This window comes from Rhinopithecus roxellana, chromosome 4 (genome assembly GCF_007565055.1).
Source record: "Rhinopithecus roxellana isolate Shanxi Qingling chromosome 4, ASM756505v1, whole genome shotgun sequence".
Taxonomy (NCBI): domain Eukaryota; kingdom Metazoa; phylum Chordata; class Mammalia; order Primates; family Cercopithecidae; genus Rhinopithecus; species Rhinopithecus roxellana.
Window position 1 is genome coordinate 69,176,727 of NC_044552.1, and position 24,049 is coordinate 69,200,775.

The 24,049-nt window shown below is 39.8% G+C and overlaps 1 protein-coding gene across 7 annotated transcripts in view; it reads left to right on the forward strand.

Annotated features, from left to right (window-relative positions):
- ARID1B (AT-rich interaction domain 1B) overlaps positions 1 to 24,049 on the forward strand; it is a 445,370-nt gene that overhangs the window by 147,995 nt on the left and 273,326 nt on the right. For all 7 annotated transcript variants that reach the window (XM_030928075.1, XM_030928069.1, XM_030928073.1 and 4 more), the window contains exon 4: positions 15,117 to 15,227. In XM_030928075.1, coding sequence (XP_030783935.1) covers positions 15,117 to 15,227 — 111 coding nt within the window. The remainder of the gene's footprint in view (positions 1 to 15,116; positions 15,228 to 24,049) is intronic.

A 24,049-nucleotide genomic window follows, 5' to 3' on the forward strand; every position in this document is an offset into this window, starting at 1 on the left:
AAAAAGTCTCCTACAATAATAGCACCACTTGATGGGAACACACATAAACACACACACATACTCTCTCTCTCTCTCTCTCTCTCTCTCTCTCTCTCAAAATGTAAGGGAATCTCTAAAACATTCACATTTTCTGCTGTTTCTTAGAGAAGGGGGATGCCTGTGGCCTGTCTACTTACGTAGAAGATTGGTAACGTTGATAGTAATTGGATGTTAAGTTCTTTTTAGTATATTGTTTTTCTGAAAGTCTGTATTCTTAGAATGGGGGAAGAGATAATTTTGTAAATCAAATGATCCGTTTTAACATCTTGTAAAAACTTCAAAAAGTAATACATACTTGTAAAAAAAAATTGGCAGAATCCTTTATGCTTCTTGCATTTTGAAAGCACTATTGATACAATGCAAAACAACAGAATCTTCTTTATCTTTCATTGTCTTTGGCTGTTTCTTCTGTTATTCTAGCTTTTTTTTTTTTTTTTCCTCTCTTTCGTTCAGTTATTTTAGCTTTCACTACATAGGCATTTCACAGAGAAATCAGGCAACTTTTGAGATTAACTCCCTCAACAGTTTTAGGGACGAATTGGCAAGACAGGCTTTTGAGGCAGGATCTTTCTGGCACTTTACTTCACTCTCTTTGACAAAAAAAAAGTTCTGGACCTGTTTATCCAGACGTGGGCTCAGGAGCTCTGTCTCGCTGTCATGCCACTTGCAACCCCCCATGGTATCCATCTCTCTGGGCGAAGCATGTGGATAATAATGTAAGGTGTCTTCTCTAGGTTGCCCACCCCCCCCTTTTTCTTTTTGAGACAGAGTCTTGCTGTGTGGTCCAGGCTGGAGTGCAGTGGTGTAGTTCCGGCTCACTGCAATCTGTGCCTGCCGGGTTCAAGCAGTTCTCCTGTCTCAGCCTCCCAAGTAGCCGGGATGACAGGTGCGCGCCACCACGCCCAGCTAATTTTTTTATATTTTTAGTAGAGATGGGGTTTCACCATGTTGGCCAGGCTGGTCTCGAACTCCTGACCTCAAGTCATCCAACCACCTCGGCCTCCCAAGGTGTTGGGATTACAGGGTGAGTCACCGTGCCCGGCCTAGGTAGCTCTTCAGACTAGAGTTACTTAAGCAGTCTGGGCTTTTATTGCATGTTTAATTCAGATACTAATGGCATATTTGTAAATTCTTGAGTAATTTTTATTTGTATTTCAGTTATTTAGAAAAGTATTACAATGTTGAGTGTAGTTATTTGCAGCTAATCTGGTTTAAAACATCTCTATGAAATTATGATGTTCCCAGTTTTGGTAAATCCCATTGTCGATCATCTCTGTTCTTACCCTTTAATCTTTCTGGAGTCTTTGAAAATCTGGTAAAAGCTACAGATTCTCCTCCCAGACAAATACATGCATCACAGAGTTGCTGTATTCTCAGGGGAGTGTTCAAAGCCCTTCTACTCCAGGTGGAGAATTCAGGCCCTAGATATGAGTTATGGTCCCTCAGTGGGGTGGGAAGAACTGATGTTGTTAGTTTCTGAAGGCCCCCTGTGGCCCTTCAGGTCTGTGGCTCATGTGCCGGGAGTGGTCTACTTCTTGGCTAGGAGAGGAAGGGGCTTGGGTTCTTGGAGCAAGAGTCAGCCTTTCAAGTGTGAGATGCCAGTGCAGGGCCGTGTCATTGAAAAGCTGATGATGATCTCCTCAAGTTGTTGCTGTAACCACAGTAAGACAAATGAGACCATCCCTGGCCCAAGGAGGATAGGTGAAGTGTGGGTGGACAGGTATCTACCTGGGAAATTAATCATTGTTAATGTTACAGCAAAATGCCTTACTACAGATGCTAGGTAATGGAGTAATATCCAAAACCCCACATTGTAGGACTCACTTAATTATAATTTAATGAAAATTTGACACTATACTTAATCAGCAGTCCTTGAAATTTATAGGCAAATCTGGGAAATTCAGATTCCTGGACCCCAGCCTTAGGTTGGGAATTGTCAGCCATCAGGTAGGGTCCAGAAGTGCCTCCTTATCTGGTGGGTAGGAGCATCGTTAAGCGCACACACTCTAGAGAAAGAATATCTTGGTTCCCATCCCTGCTCCACCACTTGCCAACTGAGTGACCTTGGCAGGTTACTCAACCTAAGTTTCTTCATGAGTAAAATAGTACTTACTTTATAGGGTCAGTGTGAAAATCAAGAGTTTATTGTATGAGTAAAGCACTTAGGAGAGTGCCTCATAGATGGTAAGTGATGTAGAATTATTAGCAGCTGCTGTTACTACCAACACTGTTGTCAGCTTCATGACCACTGGATAAAGTTCTATTAGTTCATTCTCATCTTTTTTTTTTTTTTTTTTTTGACAGAGTCTTGCTCTTCTACCCAGGCTGGAGGGCAGTGGTGCAATCTTGGCTCACTGCATCCTCTGCCTTCTTCCAGGTTCAGGTGATTCTCATGCCTCAGCCTCCCAAGTAGCTGGGGTTACAGGTGTGCGCCACCATACCCAGCTAATTTTTTGGGGAGAGGGGTTTCACCATGTTGGCCAGGCTAGTCTTGAACTCCTAACCTCAGGCGATCTTCCTGCCACAGCCTTCCAAAGTGCTGGGATTGCAGGCATAATCTATGGTGGCCAGACTGATTCTCATTCTTAAATATGCTTTTAAAAATAACAATAGCTGACATTTATTGAACATTTAAATGGCACCAGGCACAGTGCTAATTGCCTGAAGGCAGTGTGTCATGGTCATGAATCCAACTTTAGATGGTGGGTTCCTGTATCTTAGTAGCAGGTCCCTTATACAGTAGTCCCTCTTGCTAGCCAGGGAATGGGATAAGTTCCAAGATCCCTGGTGTACGCCTGAAACTGTGGATAGTACTGAACTCTGTGCACACTGTGCACAAATTTGTTTTTCCTTCACAGTTTCAAGGATAAAAGATTCATTCTTTCCCTAGATCTTAGCAACCTCAGCATGTGCTACTTTTTTCTTTGCTTATTAAGTCAAGAACTTTTCACTTAAAGGAAGTAGTTTACAGCTTCTGTTTGGCTGATTGATTGCCAGCATCACTACTCTGGCACCTTGGGGCCATTATGAAGTAAAATAAGGATGATTTGAACACAAGCACTGATACTGGATCTGGTAACAGCTCCTAAATGACCAGTGGATGGGAAGTGCCTGCAACGTGGATTTGCCGCACAAAGGGAGGAGTAACATCCAGGCGGGCAATTTAAAATTGTGAATTGTTTATTTCTGGAATTTTTTCCCTTTAATATTTTTGAACCACAGGTGACCGACCATGGGTAACTGAAGTCATGGAAAGCGAAACCGCGGGTAAGGGTAATGGGGACCTACTGTATCTTGGTTTTATGGATGAGGAAAGGAATTCTTTAGGTAATAAGTTACAGGGAGTTGAGATTCTTGGATGTTGTATAGATTTTTTTAAATTATTAGATACATTACTTTTTCCCTACAAAAAGCATAGACAGCAAAGCATTTACTGTGGCTCATTTGCCTTTATGACTTTATTAAAATACATTCATTATTAAAAATCTTAACTACTTTAGTCTTTAGTCTTGCCTATCATTATGTTGATTATTTTAGGAAAATTAATTTTAGGCAACCATGTGGCTTCCTTTCTCATTCTGAGCCCACTTTTAGTTTAGGAAGGAGTCTTACGAAAACTTCTTTCTTACGAAAGAAGGCAAATTTAAAAGCTTGTCTTATGTTTTGAATATAACTTAGCAGCCTCCAGGATTCTTGCTTCTTAAGCTTAGGGGAGACGGCTGCTCTTGGTGTTGCTCTCTTCTTTTCTTCCGAATCCCCTCGGGGTTCCTCTTTACTGAAGCCAGGGACTGCAGGTCCTTGTTTACATGGGTGGCTGTGCCATGGTGACGTTCTGTGGATTGCAGGCGTTTCGCAGTGTTGAGTCCCTTGTCAATAAGACTGAGACTTATCAGTAGGAAAGCATCATGAAGTACCTGATACAAGCCTGTCCTTTTTCTAGAATGGTTTTGTGTTGGGTGTGGTGCCACACACCTGTAGTCCTAGCTATTCAGGAGGCTTAGGATAAAGGATCCACTGAGCCCAGGGGTTTGAGGTCACAGTGAGCTATGATTATGCCACTGCAATCCAACCTGGGCACCACAGTGAGACCCTTTCTCTAAAAAAAAGAAAATTAAAAAAAAAAAAGAGTTAAAAAAAGTCTGGAAATAATTATTCCTTTGAATTGATAGAACATAAATAATATCCTAAATATTCTTTGGACTCATCAATAATATATGTAGTTTATTAGAAGAAAAATGGTTTTAAGCTTCTAATTGGCCTCTGGAATTAGTTGCAGTCAAAAAACATTTGCACTTTGGACACATGATTTTTATCTAAACTAAAAGAGTTTTGGAGCAGAGGGGAAGGGAAACCATCGCTGTGAACTGGGAAGAATTAAAGGGATTTAGTAGTCTTCTGAACAGATAATGTACAGTACTCATCATGGCATCTGCAAGAGACCCATTCCACCCCTGTTCTTTGAGCACCATGAGCCTGAGATAGACAAGCAGGAGGAGTGAAGGTGGATGTGATGCACTTGTGGTCTGCATAGGCCATCGCCACCCAATATGGCTGGTAGAATAAGAAACTAAGCTGTTTGGAGTCATACAGCTGGTGAATAGTGAAGTTGGCATTTGAATTTGGGTTTGTCTGAACTCAAAGGTTCAAGGTGCTTAGAAGAGATCTGTGGCTGCATAAGGCTTCTTGGAGCTGGTGAAATAGGACACCAGGCCTTTAAGAGGTGGGGCTAAGATAAAGTCAGAGTGTCAGATTTAGGCTAGGAGGGCACCCTGAGCTGAGATCAACAGATTGAACAAGGATCACTGAGTCAACAAGAAGAGCAGGTTTTACTTTGGGAACCTAGGGGAAAAATGAAATTGTTAAGGTTAATTTGGTTAAGATCACGGAGGAGTTTTGTTTGTTTAAGACAGCTAAGCATTAGGATTTAATAGTGCAGCAGACATGTTAAAGATGAAAATGGGTGGGGGCGTTGTGAAACAGAAAGATTGAAAGTTCTATGGTTAATACTTAATGTGTGTTCACAGGGGAGGAGGTTGGAGGCATAGTTTTTCAGATGAAAGCCAGAGTCAGTCTCAACCCCACTCTAGGTTCATGAAGTTGCCTTTCATACCATTAACTTCACTCACTTTCATTTAAAAGGAAATTTTCAAACGTAAACACAAGTAGATAATGGTGTAATGAATCTGGCACATGTCACTCCACCTTCATCTTGTTTCACCTCTACCCTCTCCTGTCTCACGCCCCCATCCCCTGTCCCCTTTATTATTTTGAAGTACATTTCCAGATGTTATTATTATTTTGAGAAGGAGTCTCTCTCTGTTGCCCAGGCTGGGGTGCAGTGGCGCGGTCTCGGCTCACTGCAACTTCTACCTCCCAGGTTCAAGCCATTCTCTTGCCTCAGCTTCCTGAGTAGCTGGGATTACAGGCACCTGCCACCATGCCTGGCTAATTTTTTGTATTTTCAGTAGAGACAGGATTTCACCATGGCCAGGCTGGTCTTGAACTCCCGACCCCGTGATCTGCCTGCCTCGGCCTCTCAAAGCACTGGGATTACAGGTGTGAGCCATTGTGCCTGGCCTAGATCTTGTATCATTTAATGGGTAAATATTTCAGTATGTGCCTTTAAAAGATAAAGAACTTTAAAAAAGAGACAAAATACAGCTATCACCGTTAAAATAGAGTTTATTCATACCAATTATGAGTGTTCAAATTTCCAATAATCTCATAAGTGGAATATGTATTGTTGTTTAATTTATATTCTGGGGTAGTTTGAATTGGGATCCAAATAAAGTCCAGTGTTAACAGTTTGTTGTTAACTTTTAATCCCTTCGTTTCTAGGATTTTCCTCCATCTCCTCTCCTTCTCGTCCTCTCACTTTGTTTTTTTCTGTTGCCATTTATTTATTGAAACTGGGACATTTGTCTGGTAGAAATTCCCACAGCCTGGGATTTCCTGATTGATTTGCAATGGTTTAACATGTTGCTTGGACCTTTTTATTTCCTAAAATTCGTGGTTTGATCTGTAGGTTTTGCCAAACTCATCATTTTTTGGGAGGTAGGATATTTTATTCCTGATCTGTTCTTTGGTAAGCATCATGTCTTGATTTCCCCACCCTCAGCCCCACCACCATTCTGGTGGCTTCATTGATGCTTTCTGCAGTCTTAATTTCCAGTATATTTTTACTGCATTATTTTGCAGTCATCCTTTTGCCATAAGACTGCCTGTAACAAACAGCAAAATGTGTTCTGTAGCACATTTACCAGGCAAGTAGCTGTTAACATGATAAATATTCTTGGTTGTGTGCCCAAGTTTTGTTCAGTTTTATATGTTTGTCCTCATACACTTGTTTTTGTGTTGCTATGTCTAATTCTAAGTGTAAGCTCATAGAAACCATTCAGTCATTCACCTGGCTGTTATCCAGTACCCAACCATGCTGGGCCCTTGGGAATCCAAGACGACAGCATCCCCGTCTTGGAGAAATGGTGTCCAGTTTGGCATACACGACAGGTAGTTAAGATATGGCATTCTAAGTTCTTTAAGAGGAGCCCATTTGAAGTTGACTTGAGGTAGTTGTTTTGGAGGGTGATAGGGTTAACTTCTAGCAGGATCTTGAGGAGAGTGAGGAGGAGGAAGGGCATCCACTTGGACCGGCTGCAAGGCACCGAGGAGCAGTGGCCACATGGCCCATGGGACCCGGGCAGCTGAATAGGTGAAGCACAGTTTTGCTCTGCACCCTGGGGCCAGCCCTGTGGAAGCTGACCTGGTGGCCGGAGGGTGCCTGAAGAGCTCTTCTGAGCCCAAACTGGGACTCAGACTTCCTTCTGTAGGCCTTGGGGAGGCATTTTCCGAGCACTTGTATTTGGGGAAGTCAGCAACATTGACCGCAGTGCAGGTGTCGGCTCTTGGATTGGGAGGAAGGGGACAGACTAGATGATGATTTGGGCTTTGGCGATATGTCAAACATACACAGATTGTGGAAGAGATAATGAGTTGTGTGGGGTGGCTCTGAGCGATCTCATTTGGGTACTCACCTTCGATGAGGTGGGGGCCCAAGGGAGAAGGAACAGGTCTATGGGGTCATTTGGGAGAGTCATTTCTTGTCCCGATGAGTGCAAGGCACTCTCTCGAAAGGTCCAAACATTAAGGATGTAGTTAAGGACCTCCTGTAGAGATTTGGGTATCACCACCAAGCAGGGGGGCCACATGGAGTCCTTGGGGTACAGATGCAAGGAGCCCCCATTCTTAAAGGACAGGAGAAAGAGAAGAGCTGGTAGAAGATCCTTAAAGAACATAATCTGGTGGGTGGGCTCCTTCACCTGGCTCCCCCGCCAGCCTGTGGGCTTCTAGTAATGCTTGATGACAAGGAGTGCGGCCTTGCCTTCACACCTGTGGAAGAGAATTTTTCATTTTAGCATTTCTTACTTATTCATGATCCTGGAGTTGATGTTGTAGAAGTGTTCCACATATAAACTACTCAAGATTATAATTTTTCAAAAGAGATTTTAGGGGAATACATGAAGCCCAGGATAAAACCTTAAAAAGTAAAAATTATATTCAATCCCTTATTATGTGATAGTGTTTGAAGCTTCCAGTTGTCTCTAGTGTACAGTTATTATAGAAATGAAGAGATATCCATCACTTGCAGATACTCCAGCATAGTGCTCATAAGTTAGCTCTGCAAATGACTTCAGTTTTTGTTTCCTGGTAGGAAAAAACGAGATAGCAATAGCAACTATCTTGTGGTGTTGTCGTTAGGACGAACTGCGCACACTACCCCTGTGCACAGTACCTCTGTGCACAGTACCTGTCACAAGTCCCCTCTTGTGAATATGAGCTGTCGTTGGGGCTTTCCTGAGGTGCCAAGGGCTGAAATGCCATCCTTGACGTGCATGTTGTATGAATTTAATCGCTTTCCTTTTGGAAATGATATTTTAAATTCGTCTACACACAGAAAGTGGAGGGAGGTCAATAACACGCCAGACATCCAAAGCCTAGGGATGATTTCACTAAACTGTGGCAGGCTGTGTGGCCACCAGGCATCCTCTCTGTGGAGGTGGTCCCAGCCACCTCTCCCCCCACCCTCACATGCTGGGATGGGCTTCTGTTTCCCTTTTAGGATTTGGAATTGGTGATAGGGAATTCCCAAAGCATGAAGAGAAAAGGATAAGGAAATTATTGAGACTGCTCAAATCATCATTCATTCCCTCCTTCTGAATTATTGCAAGATAATAACAATGTGGCCATCTTAACTCTCTTCCTATTGGAAAAACTTTTCTTACGTAACATGACAGTTATCACTTATTCCAGACCAAGACACCATGGAGGCTCTGTTGCATTTTGTTTCTGACCTGATGCTCTTTGCTGGATTTTGCTGGCATCTGGAGACCTCCTCACTGACCTCTTACTAGGTGCCATTGCCATTTGTTTGTCAGGGACCAAGGTGCTCCTTCCTGTCCTCCATTCCTCCATCATCCTTTAGTTTATAGTCTATATGCTCTTAAATTCTTTTTTTTTCTTTTTCTTTCTTTTTTTTTTTTGTTTACTGTCTACCCATCTTCCCACTCATCCCCTGCTCTAGTTTTGCTACTTTTTATGATGTAGTTTGATACCTGGAGTAAGTTTTGTTCTATTCCAAAATGATGGACTCTGAGTGTAAATTGACACTTTCTTTGTTAAGAACAATTTGTCAGTATATATTAAAATTTCACATGTAGCAATCTGATACAGTTTGGTCTGTGTCTCCACCCAAATCTCATGTCTAAGTGTAATCCCTAATGTCGGAGGTGGGGCCAGGTGGGAGAGGATTGGATCATGGGGGCGGTTTCTCTTGAATAAGGTTTCAGACCATCGTCTTGGGGCTGTTCTCGTGATGGTGAGTGAGTTCTCATGAGACCTGGTTGTTTAAAAATGTATAGCACCTCCCTGCTCTCTCCCTTGCTGCTCCCGCTGTGTGAGACACCTCACTCCCCTTTTGCCTTCCACCATGATTGGAAGCTTCCTGAGGGCTCCTCAGAAGCAGAAGCTGCCATGCTTCCTGTACGGCCTGTAGAACTGCGAGCCAGTTACACCTGTTTTCTTTATAAATTAAGCTGTCTTAGGTATTTCTTCATAGCAGTGTGAAAATGGACATACACAACCCTTTGACGGAAATTTGACTTGTAAAGATTTATGCTACAGAGATTTTCATATGAAGATGTATGCATAAGGATGCTGTGCTGTATGAAGAAGGGAAGACTGGAAACAACCTAAATGTACATCAATAAGTGACTGGTTAAATACGTTGCTGCACCTACAAATAATGCATTGTTGTGTGACCATAAAAAAAAAGAATAAAGTAGATATTTAGTTGTAGATATAGAATGAGCTCTACAATATATTGTTAAGAGGCTGAACAATATGCTGTTTACAGAATATATGCTCTAGTTATATATAAAGGAAAAAGGATTTAAATTCACATTTGAACTTGGTAACACATTGAAAAATTGCAGAAAGGTAAATAAAAAAATCCAAAGCTTGGCCAGGTGCAGTGGCTCATGCCTGTAATCCAGCGCTTTGGGAGGCCAAGGTGGACGGATCACAAGGTCAGGAGATAGAGACCATTCTGGCTAACACCGTGAAACCCCGTCTCTACTGAAAACACAAAAAATTAGCCAGGCATGATGGCACATGCCTGTAGTCCCAGTTACTCGGGAGGCTGAGGCAGGAGAATCTCTTGAACCCGGGAGGCGGTGGTTGCAGGGAGCCGAGATCGCGCCACTGTACTCCAGCCTGGACTACAGAGCGAGACTCAGTCTCTTAAAAAAAAAATTCAAAGCTTATACCATGGGAATGGTTTCCCTTTTTAATTTTTTTAAAAGGGTCTTTGACGTTTTGGTTATTCTACATTTTATTCAAAGTTACATATTGCCATTAGGATTTTATTCATTTCCTAATAAAAGAAAACAGAAGCACTCCTGCTCCTGGCCTTTCTACTAGGCCCTTGTAATAGTTATCTTTACTCTTTCCTGTAGTAGAAGTGGGATTCTAGTGTTTTCTTCCTGGTCATGTTTCATTTCATACTGTGATATGTTCAAGTACCCAGCAAAGGAAATAAGCCCATAGTGGGCATTCAGTCAGCTTCTATGACATGTGTTAAAAGAGGCCTGGGCACAGTGGCTTATTACTGATTTTTAGCACTTTGGGAGCCCAAGGCAGGAGAATCACTTGAGGCCAGTAGTTGGAGACCAGCCTGGGAAGCATAGTGACACACCATCTCTCAAAATAAATAAATTAGGCCGGGCATGGTGGCTCATGCCTGTAATCCGAGCACTTTGAGAGGTTGAGGCAGGCAAATCACCTGAGGTCACAAGTTCGAGACCAGCCTGATCAACATAGAGAAACCCCGTCTCTCCTAAAGATACAGAATTAGCTGGGCATGGTGGTGCATGCCTATAATGCCAGCTACTCGGGCGGCTGAGGCAGGAGAATCACTTGAACCCGGGAGTTGGAGGTTGCGGTGAGCCGAGATTGTGCCTTGCACTCCAGCCTGGACAACAAGAACAAGATTCCGTCCTTAAAAAAATAAAAATAAGGCCGGGCGCGGTGGCTCAAGCCTGTAATCCCAGCACTTTGGGAGGCCGAGACGGGCGGATCACGAGGTCAGGAGATCAAGACCATCCTGGCTAACCCGGTGAAACCCCGTCTCTACTAAAAAATACAAAAAACTAGCCGGGCGAGGTGGCGGGCGCCTGTAGTCCCAGCTACTCGGGAGGCTGAGGCAGGAGAATGGCGTAAACCCGGGAGGCGGAGCTTGCAGTGAGCTGAGATCCGGCCACTGCACTCAGCCCGGGAGACAGAGCGAGACTCCGTCTCAAAAAAAAAAATAAAAATAAAAATAAAAAAAAATAAAAAAAATAAAAATAAAAATAAATAAATAAAAATAAAATTAGCCAGGCATGGTGGTATATGCCTGTAGTCCTAGTTACTAGGGAGACTTGGGTGGTTGAGGCGGGAGGATTGCTTGAGCCTGGGAGTTAGAGGCTACGGTGAGCTATGATTAGGCTGAGCCACAGAGTAAGACCTTGTTTCTTAAAAAAAAAAAAAAAAAAAAGGGAAAGAAATACCAAACTGAAAATTTCTGAAACAAATGTGTAATTATTACTACCCTAAACTTTTTTTCACACTTCTGTGAGTCAGTTTCCCTTTAACCTGTGACTCATAACATAAAGAAGGTTAAGGCCAGAGTCCATCAATGGTTAAAAGATTGTGAGTGAGGCCGGGCGCGGTGGCTCAAGCCTGTAATCCCAGCACTTTGGGAGGCCGAGACGGGCGGATCACGAGGTCAGGAGATCAAGACCATCCTGGCTAACATGGTGAAACCCCGTCTCTACTAAAAAAATACAAAAAACTAGCCGGGCTACCTGGCGGGCGCCTGTAGTCCCAGCTACTGGGGAGGCTGAGGCAGGAGAATGGCGTGAACCCGGGAGGCGGAGCTTGCAGTGAGCTGAGATCTGGCCACTGCACTCCAGCCTGGGCGACAGAGCGAGACTCCGTCTCAAAAAAAAAAAAAAAAAAAAAGATTGTGAGTGAGATGTAGAAAAATAGTACTGATGAATTCTGAAAGGGAAAACCTCATTCCCATTGCCCGCTTCTTGTGCATTGCAGTATTATCACAATACGGCATTCTATTTTTTTTTTTTTTTTTTTTTTTTTTTGAGGCGGAGTCTCGCTCTGTCGCCCGGGCTGGAGTGCAGTGGCCAGATCTCAGCTCACTGCAAGCTCCGCCTCTCGGGTTTACGCCATTCTCCTGCCTCAGCCTCCCGAGTAGCTGGGACTACAGGCGCCCACCACCTCGCCCGGCTAGTTTTTTTTTTGCATTTTTAGTAGAGACGGGGTTTCACTGTGTTAGCCAGGATGGTCTCGATCTCCTGACCTCGTGATCCGCCCGTCTCGGCCTCCCAAAGTGCTGGGATTACAGGCTTGAGCCACCGCGCCCGGCTTACGGCATTCTTTTAAAGAGTTACTACTCTTTACATATACAGCAGATGAATGTGATTATTTATATGTGTATATTGGTTTACACACTGGTGTTCACTGGCTGCTTAAACTTACAAATAACCAAAGATGGCAGTAATGTTTTAAAGTGTAAAGCTGTGCTTCTTTGTTTATAAAATATGATGCTGAACATATTCTTTATTTTCCGATACTGTCATTGCCTTCTTACTGTTTATTTACTCTTCTTGAGATGAAAATAAGTATGTAACAAAAAATAAATATAGCTTTTAAGATGAAAAAGCTCAAGTTTCGTGTGGAATATTTTTATATTGTTATTAAAGCAGCCAAACAGACTTTATAGTCCCACTGTAAGTATATATATAGTTGATGATTGTTATAGGTTTCAACTTGGCACCTTTTCTGTGTGCTCCCTTATTAAATCAATACTTATGTTCAAACATAAACTGAGGCAGAACAAGTTTCCTGTTCAATAGTTCTCACTAAATTTTGTTTTGATTTTATTTCCAACTGTACTTAATAGCTGAAAGCTTCTTGTGGTTAGGAATAGTATTTGAGATTTTGGTGGAATCTAATTATTTTGAACTTTTAAAGCCTTAAAGAGGGAAATGTAAGGCCACAATACATTTTTCTAATAGCTTTCATAGTCTGTTAGTCTGTGTTGCTTATTTTAGGGGGATGATGTCTAAATTGAAATGTTTATCCACTGTAGTTGTAATGATCTTTTTCAACTTCTTTAGAAAGCAGTTCATTGAGCGAAGAAGAGAGAATAAAAAGAAACATAAAAGGGTAATATGCATAGGACTTTTGAGCCTGTTACTATTTCCTAGCTAAAGTTTACTTTAAAAAAAAAAAAAAAAAAGCCTAGGCATTGGGCAGAAACTGTGTGCACGTGTGTTGGAGGAGGAGGCGGGGTCTGCTCATTTGTTTGCCCATTGTGAGCCTGTCCTGCACCTTTGTGCTTTTTTGTAATAGGGTGAAGGCCCCTGAATAGAGGCCTTGTGCCCTGCTTGATTTGAAATCCATGCTGTTTATGGAAAGGAACCTGCAGGGCACCCAGCGGGAAGTCTGTGTGACAAGTGGAAATCTAGGATCTGGAAGAAACCTGGTGTTTGAGGGGGAAGGTGGTGGGGGGAGTGGTCATAATCTTTCAGCCTTTGCTTTTGTACCCCACAAGCTTAATTGTCACCCTCTGCTGGCAACCAGATTGCAGAGCCACTCTTTAAGTGTCCTTGAATTGCCTGTGCTTACTCTCACCTTATTGTTATCAAAGAAAAACTGGACAAATAGGATTGAATTCTCTTAGAAAAATATGATATGAACTGGGTACATTACTAGTAGAGGTTAAATATCTGAGGGTTTTTTTGGTTTGTTTTTTGTTTGTTTGTTTGTTTGTTGATAGAGATGTATTTAAAGGGAAGAATGGCTACATGGGAAAAGCTGGAATTATTGGCACGCTCCTGTATTTCAGAGCCTGTTGAAAGGCAGGTCGCACCAACACTAGGCTGGTTAAATCTAGTTTGTACAGCTTGTGTACTTTGTGGTACCAGCTATTGGTCCAAAGTTTCCTGGCTTAAGAAGCCATGTAATTTTAAGTGTGCAAGAAAGGGGTGGGACAGCAGAAGCTTTTTATAGGATTTCAAGTAGTAAACATTAATTTTTAAAGCAATATTCCAGGGACTTAACAGAAGTAGAACTTGTATATGATGTTTCTTTAATGCCAGCACATATTTGAACTGACAAGGGAAGGGAGATAATTTTATTTTAAAGCAATATTTTCCATTCTTTTTTTCTCTTCAATTAGAAACTGGTTCTTCAACTTTCAGTGCCAATTGAGACATGCTATAATAAGTATTTAACAATTCTGTCCTGCTGTTTGACTTCAGGGGGAAATGATGGTAGAATGTTTAGTAGCTGAGCATACACAGTTAGGTAGCTAGGGATATGGTATACAGTAAATGTGGTGTGGTGTGGTATTTGGGTTATATATGCTAATTATTTCAGCACAATGCTGAAACCATGCAGAATACGGAATGTGTGTTTGATGTGTGTCTTCCGTCAAACACGGAAGAGTGTTTGACAAGATGCCAGAAAAGCCGTGTTAATTATGTTTATTGTCCCTATTCAGGTTTTTTGGGTGTGTTTTGTTCCCCACTGTTGTTTTCTTCTTTATGGTGGTTCTCTGAAAACTATGACCCATGAACATATGGAGTTCTGTATATGTGTGTTTATTGGTTTTATAGAGACCCCAGATTCTATGAGCTTAATAACGATTTATGCTGTTTTGTGGGTGATTGAGAGGACGTGTTAAGATATAGTTGATAGTAAGGTTTTTATTAGTTATTTCCATTTTTTGAGGTAACATTAAAGGCAGTTTGACCAAAATCAGAATTCAACAATACAGAGAGCTTTTGGTTTGCTCTGGGTTCAAAGACAGTTTGGTTTGGCTGCAGCTGACCTCCCTCCCCATTTTTGTGAACTAGTCTTCTTCCTGCAAAACTCAAATACAGTACTTGGTATGGTCTCATAATAAATTTAGTTGTTAATTATATATATATATATAAAATATGTATATATCGTTTATATTTCTGCTGTTAATGATTCACTGCTTTTTAAAATTTTTCCTTCTGATAATGTATTAAATTATAGCCATAACATATTTATATGTCTGCTAAAATGTAACATTAGTTGTTGGTTGTGATAAGCTTTTGTTTTGTTTTGTTCTGTTTTATTTGACACAGAGTCTCCTTCTGTCACCCAGGCTGGAGTGCAGCGGTGTGGTCAAAGTTCACTGCAGCCTCCACCTCCAGGCTCAAGTTATCCTCCCATCTCAGCCTCTCAAGTAGCTGCACCACCACACTTAGCTAATTTTTTATTATTTTTGTAGAGATGGAGTCTCCCTACGTTGCCCAAGCTGGTCTTGTACTCCTGGGCTCAAGCGATCTGCCTGCCTTGATCTCCCAAAGTGCTGGGATTACAGGCATGAGCCACTGTGCCCAGCCAAGCTTTTGTTTAATTTTAGTTACTGAAGAAGCTTACAACTCATTGAAATATTTATGAAGTGCTTTGTGTTTGCGTTTTTTTAGGACATGTCTCAGGAAGGCTATGGAACTAGATCTCAACCTCCTCTGGCCCCCGGAAAACCTAACCATGAAGACTTGAACTTAATACAACAAGAAAGACCATCAAGTTTACCAGTAAGACATTATTGTGCTGATTTGGAAATGTAATGAGTTAAAGATTTTTAGAAAGAGCTGTTGTTTTTGTTTGTTCTACTTTATATTATGACATGATTGAGAAGTTTCTAGATTTCAGGTATATTTTGTGGTTAATTTTTCAGGGTTTAGCTTTTAGGAGCTCTGTAGTCCTGGATAAGTCTATTTCATGTGTGTGTATCTCTGTTGCAGAGTGTAGACATCAGTTGGAAGGTTTTATGCGGCTGGTCGATTTTGTGTGCAGGCAGTTATTGCTGTTGTACAGTTGAGCTTGCTTTAGGCTGTTGCTTTTTGGTAGTGATACAAAACAGAGGTGTCCTTATAGGAGTTAAAACTTAAAAGAAATTTGCACTTTGCAAAGGATACAAATGATGAGATAAAATATCTGATAGTAATTTGAATTTCTTCTAGGACTTTCTATTTATGTAATGAGAAATCATCTGAAAGAAAGTAGTCTAAAATTTGAGGCCCAACGCGGTGGCTCACGCCTGTAATCCCAGCACTTTGGGAGGCCGAGGTTCGCGGATCACCTGAGGTCAGGAGTTCGAGACCAGCCTGACCAACATGGAGAAACCCTATCTCTACTAAAAATACAAAATTGGCCAGGCGTGGTGGTGCATGCCTGTAATCCCAGCTACTCGGGAGGCTGAGGCAGGAGAATCGCTTGAACCCGGGAGGCAGAGGTTGTGGTGGGCTGAGATCGTGCTATTGCCCTCCAGCCTGGGCAACAGAGTGAAACTCCATCTCAAAAAAGACAACAACAACAACAAAATGACAACACTGTTTATTAAGTATTTCCACCGGTAAAGAGTATACGGTGATTGAGGTTTCTATTTATAGGAATAGTGGCTGTTACATGGGGTATCGTGTTGATGCCCATAAATAGTTCATGTCTACTTAATTTGTCTTTTTTATAGAGAACCTAATTTAAAAGAAGTCTTCTTTATTAACTAAAAGAAAAAATCTGCAGGAGGCTGAGGCAGGAGAACCGCTTGAACCCAGGAGGCGGAGCTTGCAGTGAGCCGAGATCGCACCACTGCACTCCAGTCTGGGCGACAGAGCGAGACTCCATCTCAAAAAAAAAAAAAAGAATAAGTCTGTACAAATAAATATTTTTACATTTATTTGAAGGATTATTGTCATTGCCTAGTTTCTATGGAGAAGGTTTGTTTAAGATGGGAATTCAGGATAGCCATGATTTTAATTGGAATTTCAACTATGTTTGCATTAACTTAGATTTATTATATTACTTCTAAACATGAGAACAAACATTTGTAGTGAATGTTATACATGACATTTGACGTGCATACCATACCATATACATTTTGATGTATATGCAGATTTAGAGAAGGTAAGTGATGACCACAGTATGTCTACTGTCTTTGAATCTGATGGATGTATTTTTGAAACTCTAATTTTTATACCTTTTACTTTTATGTGAGAGAGGGTGAAATCTTATTGTGGCGTTTTTTTCCCCCGCTTTAGTTGTGTTGATGTATTTATTGTCTAGGTATTTGGTTTTGAAGGAGGGAAATAGGGTTGGATTTTGCGTTTTATGCTGCTAAACTTTCCTCAGCAGGTAGTTCACAGCCTAGTAAGCATGTAGTGTGTCCGCGTGAGAGAGAGAGGGGCAGAAGGAGAGAGATAGAGGCATGCATGCTGTTGATAAATACTACATTTACTAAGTATTTGGAAATTAGCTTTTGTGGCTCTATGAAATTTAAAATAGATGCATGGGAGCCAGATAAACAGTGAATTCCAGTTTTTTCACCAGTTTTTTAGTGGTTTTGTAGAAGCTCAACCTTGTAGATTTGTCATTGGCTGATGATATTGTACTGTGACACAGGTTGGTAAATTTGTCATAAATGGATGCAGATTTTCTGCATAGCTGTAAGAATACTTTGTGGCAAACTGCTTTCTTCATATCTACTCAAAAACTTCAGCATCACTTACTAGTACATGCCTTTTGCCACGGATCTATGTTGGAATGGATGGTTGACATTCAGCTAATTCTACAGTGTTATTAGGGATGGCATGAAGTATTGTAGTTTCAGATAACTGACTGAAGAGTTTGCTCTGGGATAGGAGCTTTTAAGTAGATTGCTGGAAAAGTGGATGAAAGCATTTAGGAGATGAATATAGTCATCAACCGTTTAAATGTTTTCTGAATTGTTCTATTTCTATCTTGTTGTGTATGTATAACAGCTATTTTCTTTAACCTTTATCTTGCCTACTTCCCAAAAGTATTTAAAGTTGTCCTAATGTAAGTTTTTTTGTTTTCTTAATGAAATACCCCAATTGGTATTTTCTTTCTGTTTTTGTAACTCACAGATACATAAGATGCTGGTTGACTCAGTAGTTCTTCAAGCACATTTCAGTAATCTCTTTTTAGAGAGCAGAGTTTCCAGATTTTTTGTTAAGTATGTGGAAGATTCAGTCACTGAATAAAGGACAAACTGTAAGATAACCTGCTATACCTGAAACCCCCAATCTGTTTGGATGAAATTTGGCTTTATTTAAATGAAATTTATTACACCACTTTTTTTTTTTTTTTTTTTTTCCACAGGGGCTTTGCATCTGTAAAAACTTTCTATATGGGGCTTACAAATTTTTTTATTTATGTGGATACTTATAATTAAGTTGCACACAGCTAAGGTCATTGTGGTTTCAGGGAATGATTTGTTGATACTCTGTTATGGCTCTAATAGTCTGTATTTTACAGTGTTACTTTTATAAGATACTGTAGTCCTCTAACTTGGCTGGGTTGATTCTGGAGAGCCCATGAAGCTGTATTTGTTATCACATCTGAATTTGCTGTTGGATCCTTTGTAGATTTACTCTTGTGCTATGGTTTTCCTTCTTAGGTGTCAGGGATATAAATTTTATCTTTTCACCTAAAGTCAATCCATGATATTTGAAACCTGTAGTTTTGTAATTTGGAATTAAGTATATTGTGTTATCTGGTACCATTTATGAAATGCAGCATAGTGATTCTAATGTGTAATTATTCTATTCATTTTATATAATGATGATGACAAGAATGCCTCTCAGGTAGTAATTTCTTAGTCTTTTTGCTTACATTGAGATAGGTTTGTTATATGTTTCTGCATGTGACATTTTCTACCTGTATCCTAAGTATATTTTTCTTTTAGCATGTTTGTTACAACGTAGCAACTTTCCATTATAAGAAATCAAGGCGTTTCCAGTATCTTTATGCTACATCTATCATTTGATCCCTCAGCAAGTTGTCCTCACTGTTGTTTGATCCTGTTTTTCTATATTTGCATGTCATTAAATTCTTCATGACCTTTAGCAGGCAATGCAGTTCTATTTTCCAGCTAACTTAGATAGATCTTCACATCATCTGCAGAAAGCAAATGATTGATAAATTAATAACTTGTTCTCTTGTTGTCTTGGGGCCATGACCAGTCATACTTACTTTTTGCTTAGTGGACTCAGACCTAAGCTCTGAATAAATCCTCCTTAATATTGTCCACTTATTTCTATACCTCTTAGTCATACAGCATTTCCCTGTTGAGGTATGGTAGTTTATATATCCTTGGTATTACTGCTATTGATAAATCTTAACATTGAAGAGCTCTCTTTCTTAGACTATTATCACTTAAAATTTGAGCACATATAGCTTTCACAACCTCTAATATTGGTATGAAATAAACCCAGCATTTAAGCTGAAGACACAGTGGAAGGTCTAAAAGATGCTGTCACTTACTTAATTTCTTGTTTCATAAACATTGGATATCCCTCAATTTATGTTTCAAGATAGCCCTCAAATATGGATTTAATACACTTTTTGTTGAGTGTTCAGTTAAATTTTCACCTCTTGTGACATTTATTATTTGTCCTTTTATTATAGTTATCCTGAACATTGTTTTGGCTCCCCTGTTTGACTGGAAGCTTTTCGTGGTATTTGTTATGTCCTATTCAGTAAATATTTTCCTCAAAAATTTCTATAAAAATGACTTTTAAATAAATTGACTTCCTCAGTTTCAGAATTTTCTTTTAATTGCTAAAGGGATCTGTTAGGTGGCATTGAATGGCCCCTGGGGCACCTGTGCTCTCTTTGTGCTGGTGCTGCTGAGTGATTAAATGAGTGGACATCTGCATCACCAGGCGTGTATTATTCTTCAAATGATTCTATTTTACCAAGTGATGTTTGGATTTACCTTGGTTACCATAGCTTTAAGAAAAGAAGTGGACACTTTGGATAATTAAGCTAAAAATACCCTGAAAGCATTCTGTTCTTAGTAATACATATTTTTTACTTATAAAAAATTAATTGACAGAAATAGTAATCATAAGTTCAGTAATTATATTACAGATGGATAGTTAATAAAATATTCATAACCATGTATAAAAGGAAGTAAACATGGAAAAGGAAGAAGTTTTATTTTCTTATAAAACACTATATAAGCACTTTCTTATAGTGCTTTTCCCTCCAGGGATCTGAAGAGTTGTTAATATTCCTCAGTTTAGAAATAACTAATTTGTTTTATTCTTCAGAGAGGCATGCCGCTAGCTTTGTATTTCAGATAGGAGGTTCATTATTCTGTTTACCTAAGATATAGAATGCAATCAGTTTGGCCGTCATATTCTAAGGGCGTTTGAAAATGGACTGCTTTGTTAGGACTTTGTAAAATATGTCTATAAATATGGGCTATTCTAGAAGGCTCATCAGGTCATTAAAAACCTCTTTGTGACCCTTTCTTCCTTAAATAGGAAATATCTAAAGAGTTGACACGAAAAGGGTTTGATCTTTCTGAGTTAACTAAAAATCCCTAAATGTGTCGAATAGTGCTTATGGCACTTTTGTTGAGTTTGCAATTAGACGGAAATATTGGGCTTTAGATAAAGCATATGTTTTTTGGCTCTTTGTGAAAGGAAGGACGTAGTAAATGCTGGTCGTTCTTTGAAATAGAGGGTGTTAAACAGGATATTGGAAGCCTGAAAGAGAATGGTTGGAAAACTTTTATTACCAAGAATATTCTTTGGGCTTGGCTATTAGCAGCAGAGCATGCAGTGTTCTGCCTTTAATTAAAGAAGAATACTCTTGTTTGTGTTGGTTTTTGTTTCTTAATCATTAATGACACTTATGTTGGTTACTGGTAAAAGGTCACGTATTTTGGAAGCGTATTTGATTATTGATGACATTAATATGGATGTTCTAAGCATGTAGATTGGATAATACAGTTCTTGTGAATGATTGGAAACTACCCGGAATAACTTTTTAACTGGGTTCAGCTTTTTGCTAGTTCTCAGTCCAACCCAGCTAGAAATATAAAAAGAAAAGACCATCTCAACCTGTTAGTTGGCAGGTTTTAGCAAAAGTTAAAATCTACCAGGTAAGAATTAGATGTATGGCTATTGAATGAAGTATTTTGAAACCTTTTTATTTGAGGTTGATTTAAATGATTGTCCTTAAAAGGTTAAGAGGGGAGCTGTCTTCCACTGATTGATCCTTCTCAAATCATTATGAACATTAAAAAAAGTATAAGTTAATGAAGGAAAACCCATATCTGTCGTCAGTCTTATCTCAGTGTTCAGGCATGGATGATGCCTGTGTGCAGCTGAAGACTTAAGCTGTTTATTTTCAGTATTCTCAAAATGTTATTAGGGTATGTTGAGTTTTAGAGTTTTGGAGAAAATACTTTATAAAATGAAAGCCTCCTGTGCCAGGGAGGAAGAGGAGGTTCTCTGAAGGATGGTGCCCTGTCCCCCAGAACATCTACAGGTGTACATTATCATTTGCATAGCTTCAAAACCAAAGGTACAGACACATTTTGAGGTCTTGGGGAAGTTTTAAAGGGAACACCCAGTACTTCAGCTTCTTAGAATTCATCAAGTTCTTGAACGTAATTTTAATCACTGGTCTATTCTATCTGGGGATATCAGTTATTTTTGGATTAAGATTAAGAAGAGCATTTCAGGACCTTGCTGGAAAACCTGAATTTAGAAAATATCATAATGACTCTGACAGATGTTTATTTTCCAAAATGGATTATTTCTTTAGTATGTGCTATCCTGTGATTTTGTTCCCTAGGATATTTTCATGATATTGATAGTCATTTTGAAAATAGAGGATAATGCTTGAACTTGAACAAGGTAGGAAGTAGGAGAGTATATCTCTCTCCTTCTTTCAAAACAATCTTCCATTTAAATATTTGTTCTGTAAATGAAAATTCAATAAAACCTCAACAGTTTGGAATTCTTCCAGGACAAAAACAGGCTAAATATAATGGAAAGTCTGAATAAATTAATATTGAGAAAGAACTATAGTTTGCTTTTAAATAATTCAGATGTTTGTGTGCAAAGTGTTTCTAAGTTGACATACTCAGTTCTGTTAAAATAAAATTCTAAATTTGTCATAGCTGAGATATTTGCTTAGTGGTAATGCATTAATTTTAAGAATTTGTTTAATTTTTTAAAACACATTTCAACTAAGCATGCCCCTGCAAACTTTTTCATATAGTATTCTGAAAATTTCCATTTAAAATATGGGGGAAATGAATTTCAACCCATTTTATAGGAGTGTCAATTAGTTCCTAAAAAATTAATGAAGGAGTATGAAGGAGTACTATAAAAAAATAGACACTAGACAAAATTGGAGATTAAGAGAGGCTGAAACATAACTGATTTGCAGGATATTGGTTTTGATAATAGAAGGATAAGGATGATCTATAGTTGATAAATGAGGCTCATTAGTAAGGGATGATAAATGCAGATATTCCTGGCTAATAGAAAAGTCAGCATACAAATTTTGCCATAACAAATGAGGAATGGGCAGGCTTTGACCAGCTTGCAGCTCTTCCAGTGACCTCTGTGAGGCCACAGAGCTCTTCTGTGGTCTGGATGCCTGGGCCACAGAGGCAGCCTGGACCCCATGGGGCCTCAGGCCAGCAGAAAGGGGAGCCAGAGTGGGTCTCAGGGAGTCTAGAGCCACCTAGAGCAGAGCATACAAGGAGCTCCACAATGGTGCAGAGGCCAGGGCAGGACTCTAGCTCCTGCAAGTGTAAGTTTTTATTTTTTATGCTAAAAAAAGGAGAAAAAACCCACATGACTCTAATGTTCTGAGGTCCGTCTTCTCACCCTAGCCTGCACTTCTGGTTTTGGCATGGCAGTGCCTGCCATGTTGGGCTAGATGCCATCTTCAGCCCCCCCCGCCCCCCATCCTCCTCCTCCTCCTCCTCCTCCTCCTATTGCTTCTCCTGGGCGCTGGGATCTGCTACCTCCAGCTCCTGCAGGCAATGGCCGGCGTGAGGCGTTGAATGCATTTTACTTTATATTATCCAAGTTAGGTGGGAAAATAGCTTTTAATTTACAGATTTTCACTTCGCAGGTAACTCTGAAGGCACACATCTGTTTTATATAACAAGGGATATATAACCAGCAGGAGCGCATAGTAGCATTTGTGGACTGGTTATTTGCTTTTATGTTTCTTTGGGACTGGAAGTAACCATTTTTAATGTTAACTGTCAGTTTAGGAGAGGAAATAAATACATGTAGAGAAGGTTCTACCTGAGCCAAAATTTCCTATTCTTCCCTCACAATGTAGGATTTTAGAGGTGTCTTTTTTTCTCATCTTTTTCTTTTGCCTTCTCTAAATTGTTGTAAAATAACTGAATGGTCTTGTTTTCCTTTGTTTGGGTCAAGAAATTTTAGCTGAAAATTGTTACTGTGTGAAAGAAGATTATTGACTCAACAAGCCTTCAATTTTCCGTGAATAACACTCCCACCCCCTAGCTTCAGGAACATGCCGTGCGTGCATTCTATTTTAAAATACAGACTGTAATTTAAAACAGGCATTTTGATGCCCCACTGAACTTTGTTTAAGCCTGGAATAAAAGAGGAGAAAAAAGCTGTAAGCCACAAAAAAGTGACTAAGCTTTCTCAGCTACTTTTCTTCATAATGCATTCTTAAAAAAAAAAAAAAAAAAAAAAAAAAAAAAAAAAGCATGTAGGTACGATTGTCTCTTTCCACAGGACCGAAATTGTACCCAATTTTAGATCATGGTGTGCACATCTTTCTACTTGGTTCATGATTGAGATACCATTTACGTTTTTCAGTGTGCAGGTTTGTATTTGCTGCTGTCTGCGTGCATGCGTCTGTGTATATGGTACATATTCATTGCATGTGAGAATATTCTAAAATTACATATATCATTTTTAGCATTTATTTACTGATAGCTAATTTTTAGAGTTCTCTTGATTTAACCTGATTATTAGACTGAAATGATATAGATATTTAACTACCGTTTTTTTTACCATCAGGTCATTGTAAAAATTTAGATTTGAAAGTAGTTTATATTACTTGCCTTTTTTCCTCCTCACAAAAATGAAAATGAACAGCTTATAATGACTTGCATGGAAGAAACAATGACTTTACTGTTTTGATAAAATAATATGTTTTGGCTGGGAGAACTGTGCTAATCGCCACACTGAATGCCAACAGGGCAGACTCTCAGCTAAGGTTCTGGCCTTGAGAGATCCATGTCATTTCTCAGAGCTTCTGTTTCTTTGAAAAATGAGTAAGTTAGATTTAGAAAACTCTAGCACCTTCTAGCTCAAAATTTTACATTAAAAGCCATCTTTGTTAGTGTATGAGAAAAAGCACTGATAAAAATGGACTCTTGCTTTGCATTTGGGAAAAGGTCAGCGGAGTGAGTGAAGTGCAGGTACATTGAAATCTTCAGAAACGGCTCCTGTGTGCCACTTGGTGGCCTCTCTTCCATTCTCCGGTGCCATTTGCTTTTGTAGCAGGGACACTTGAACTTACTTATTTGGGGTTG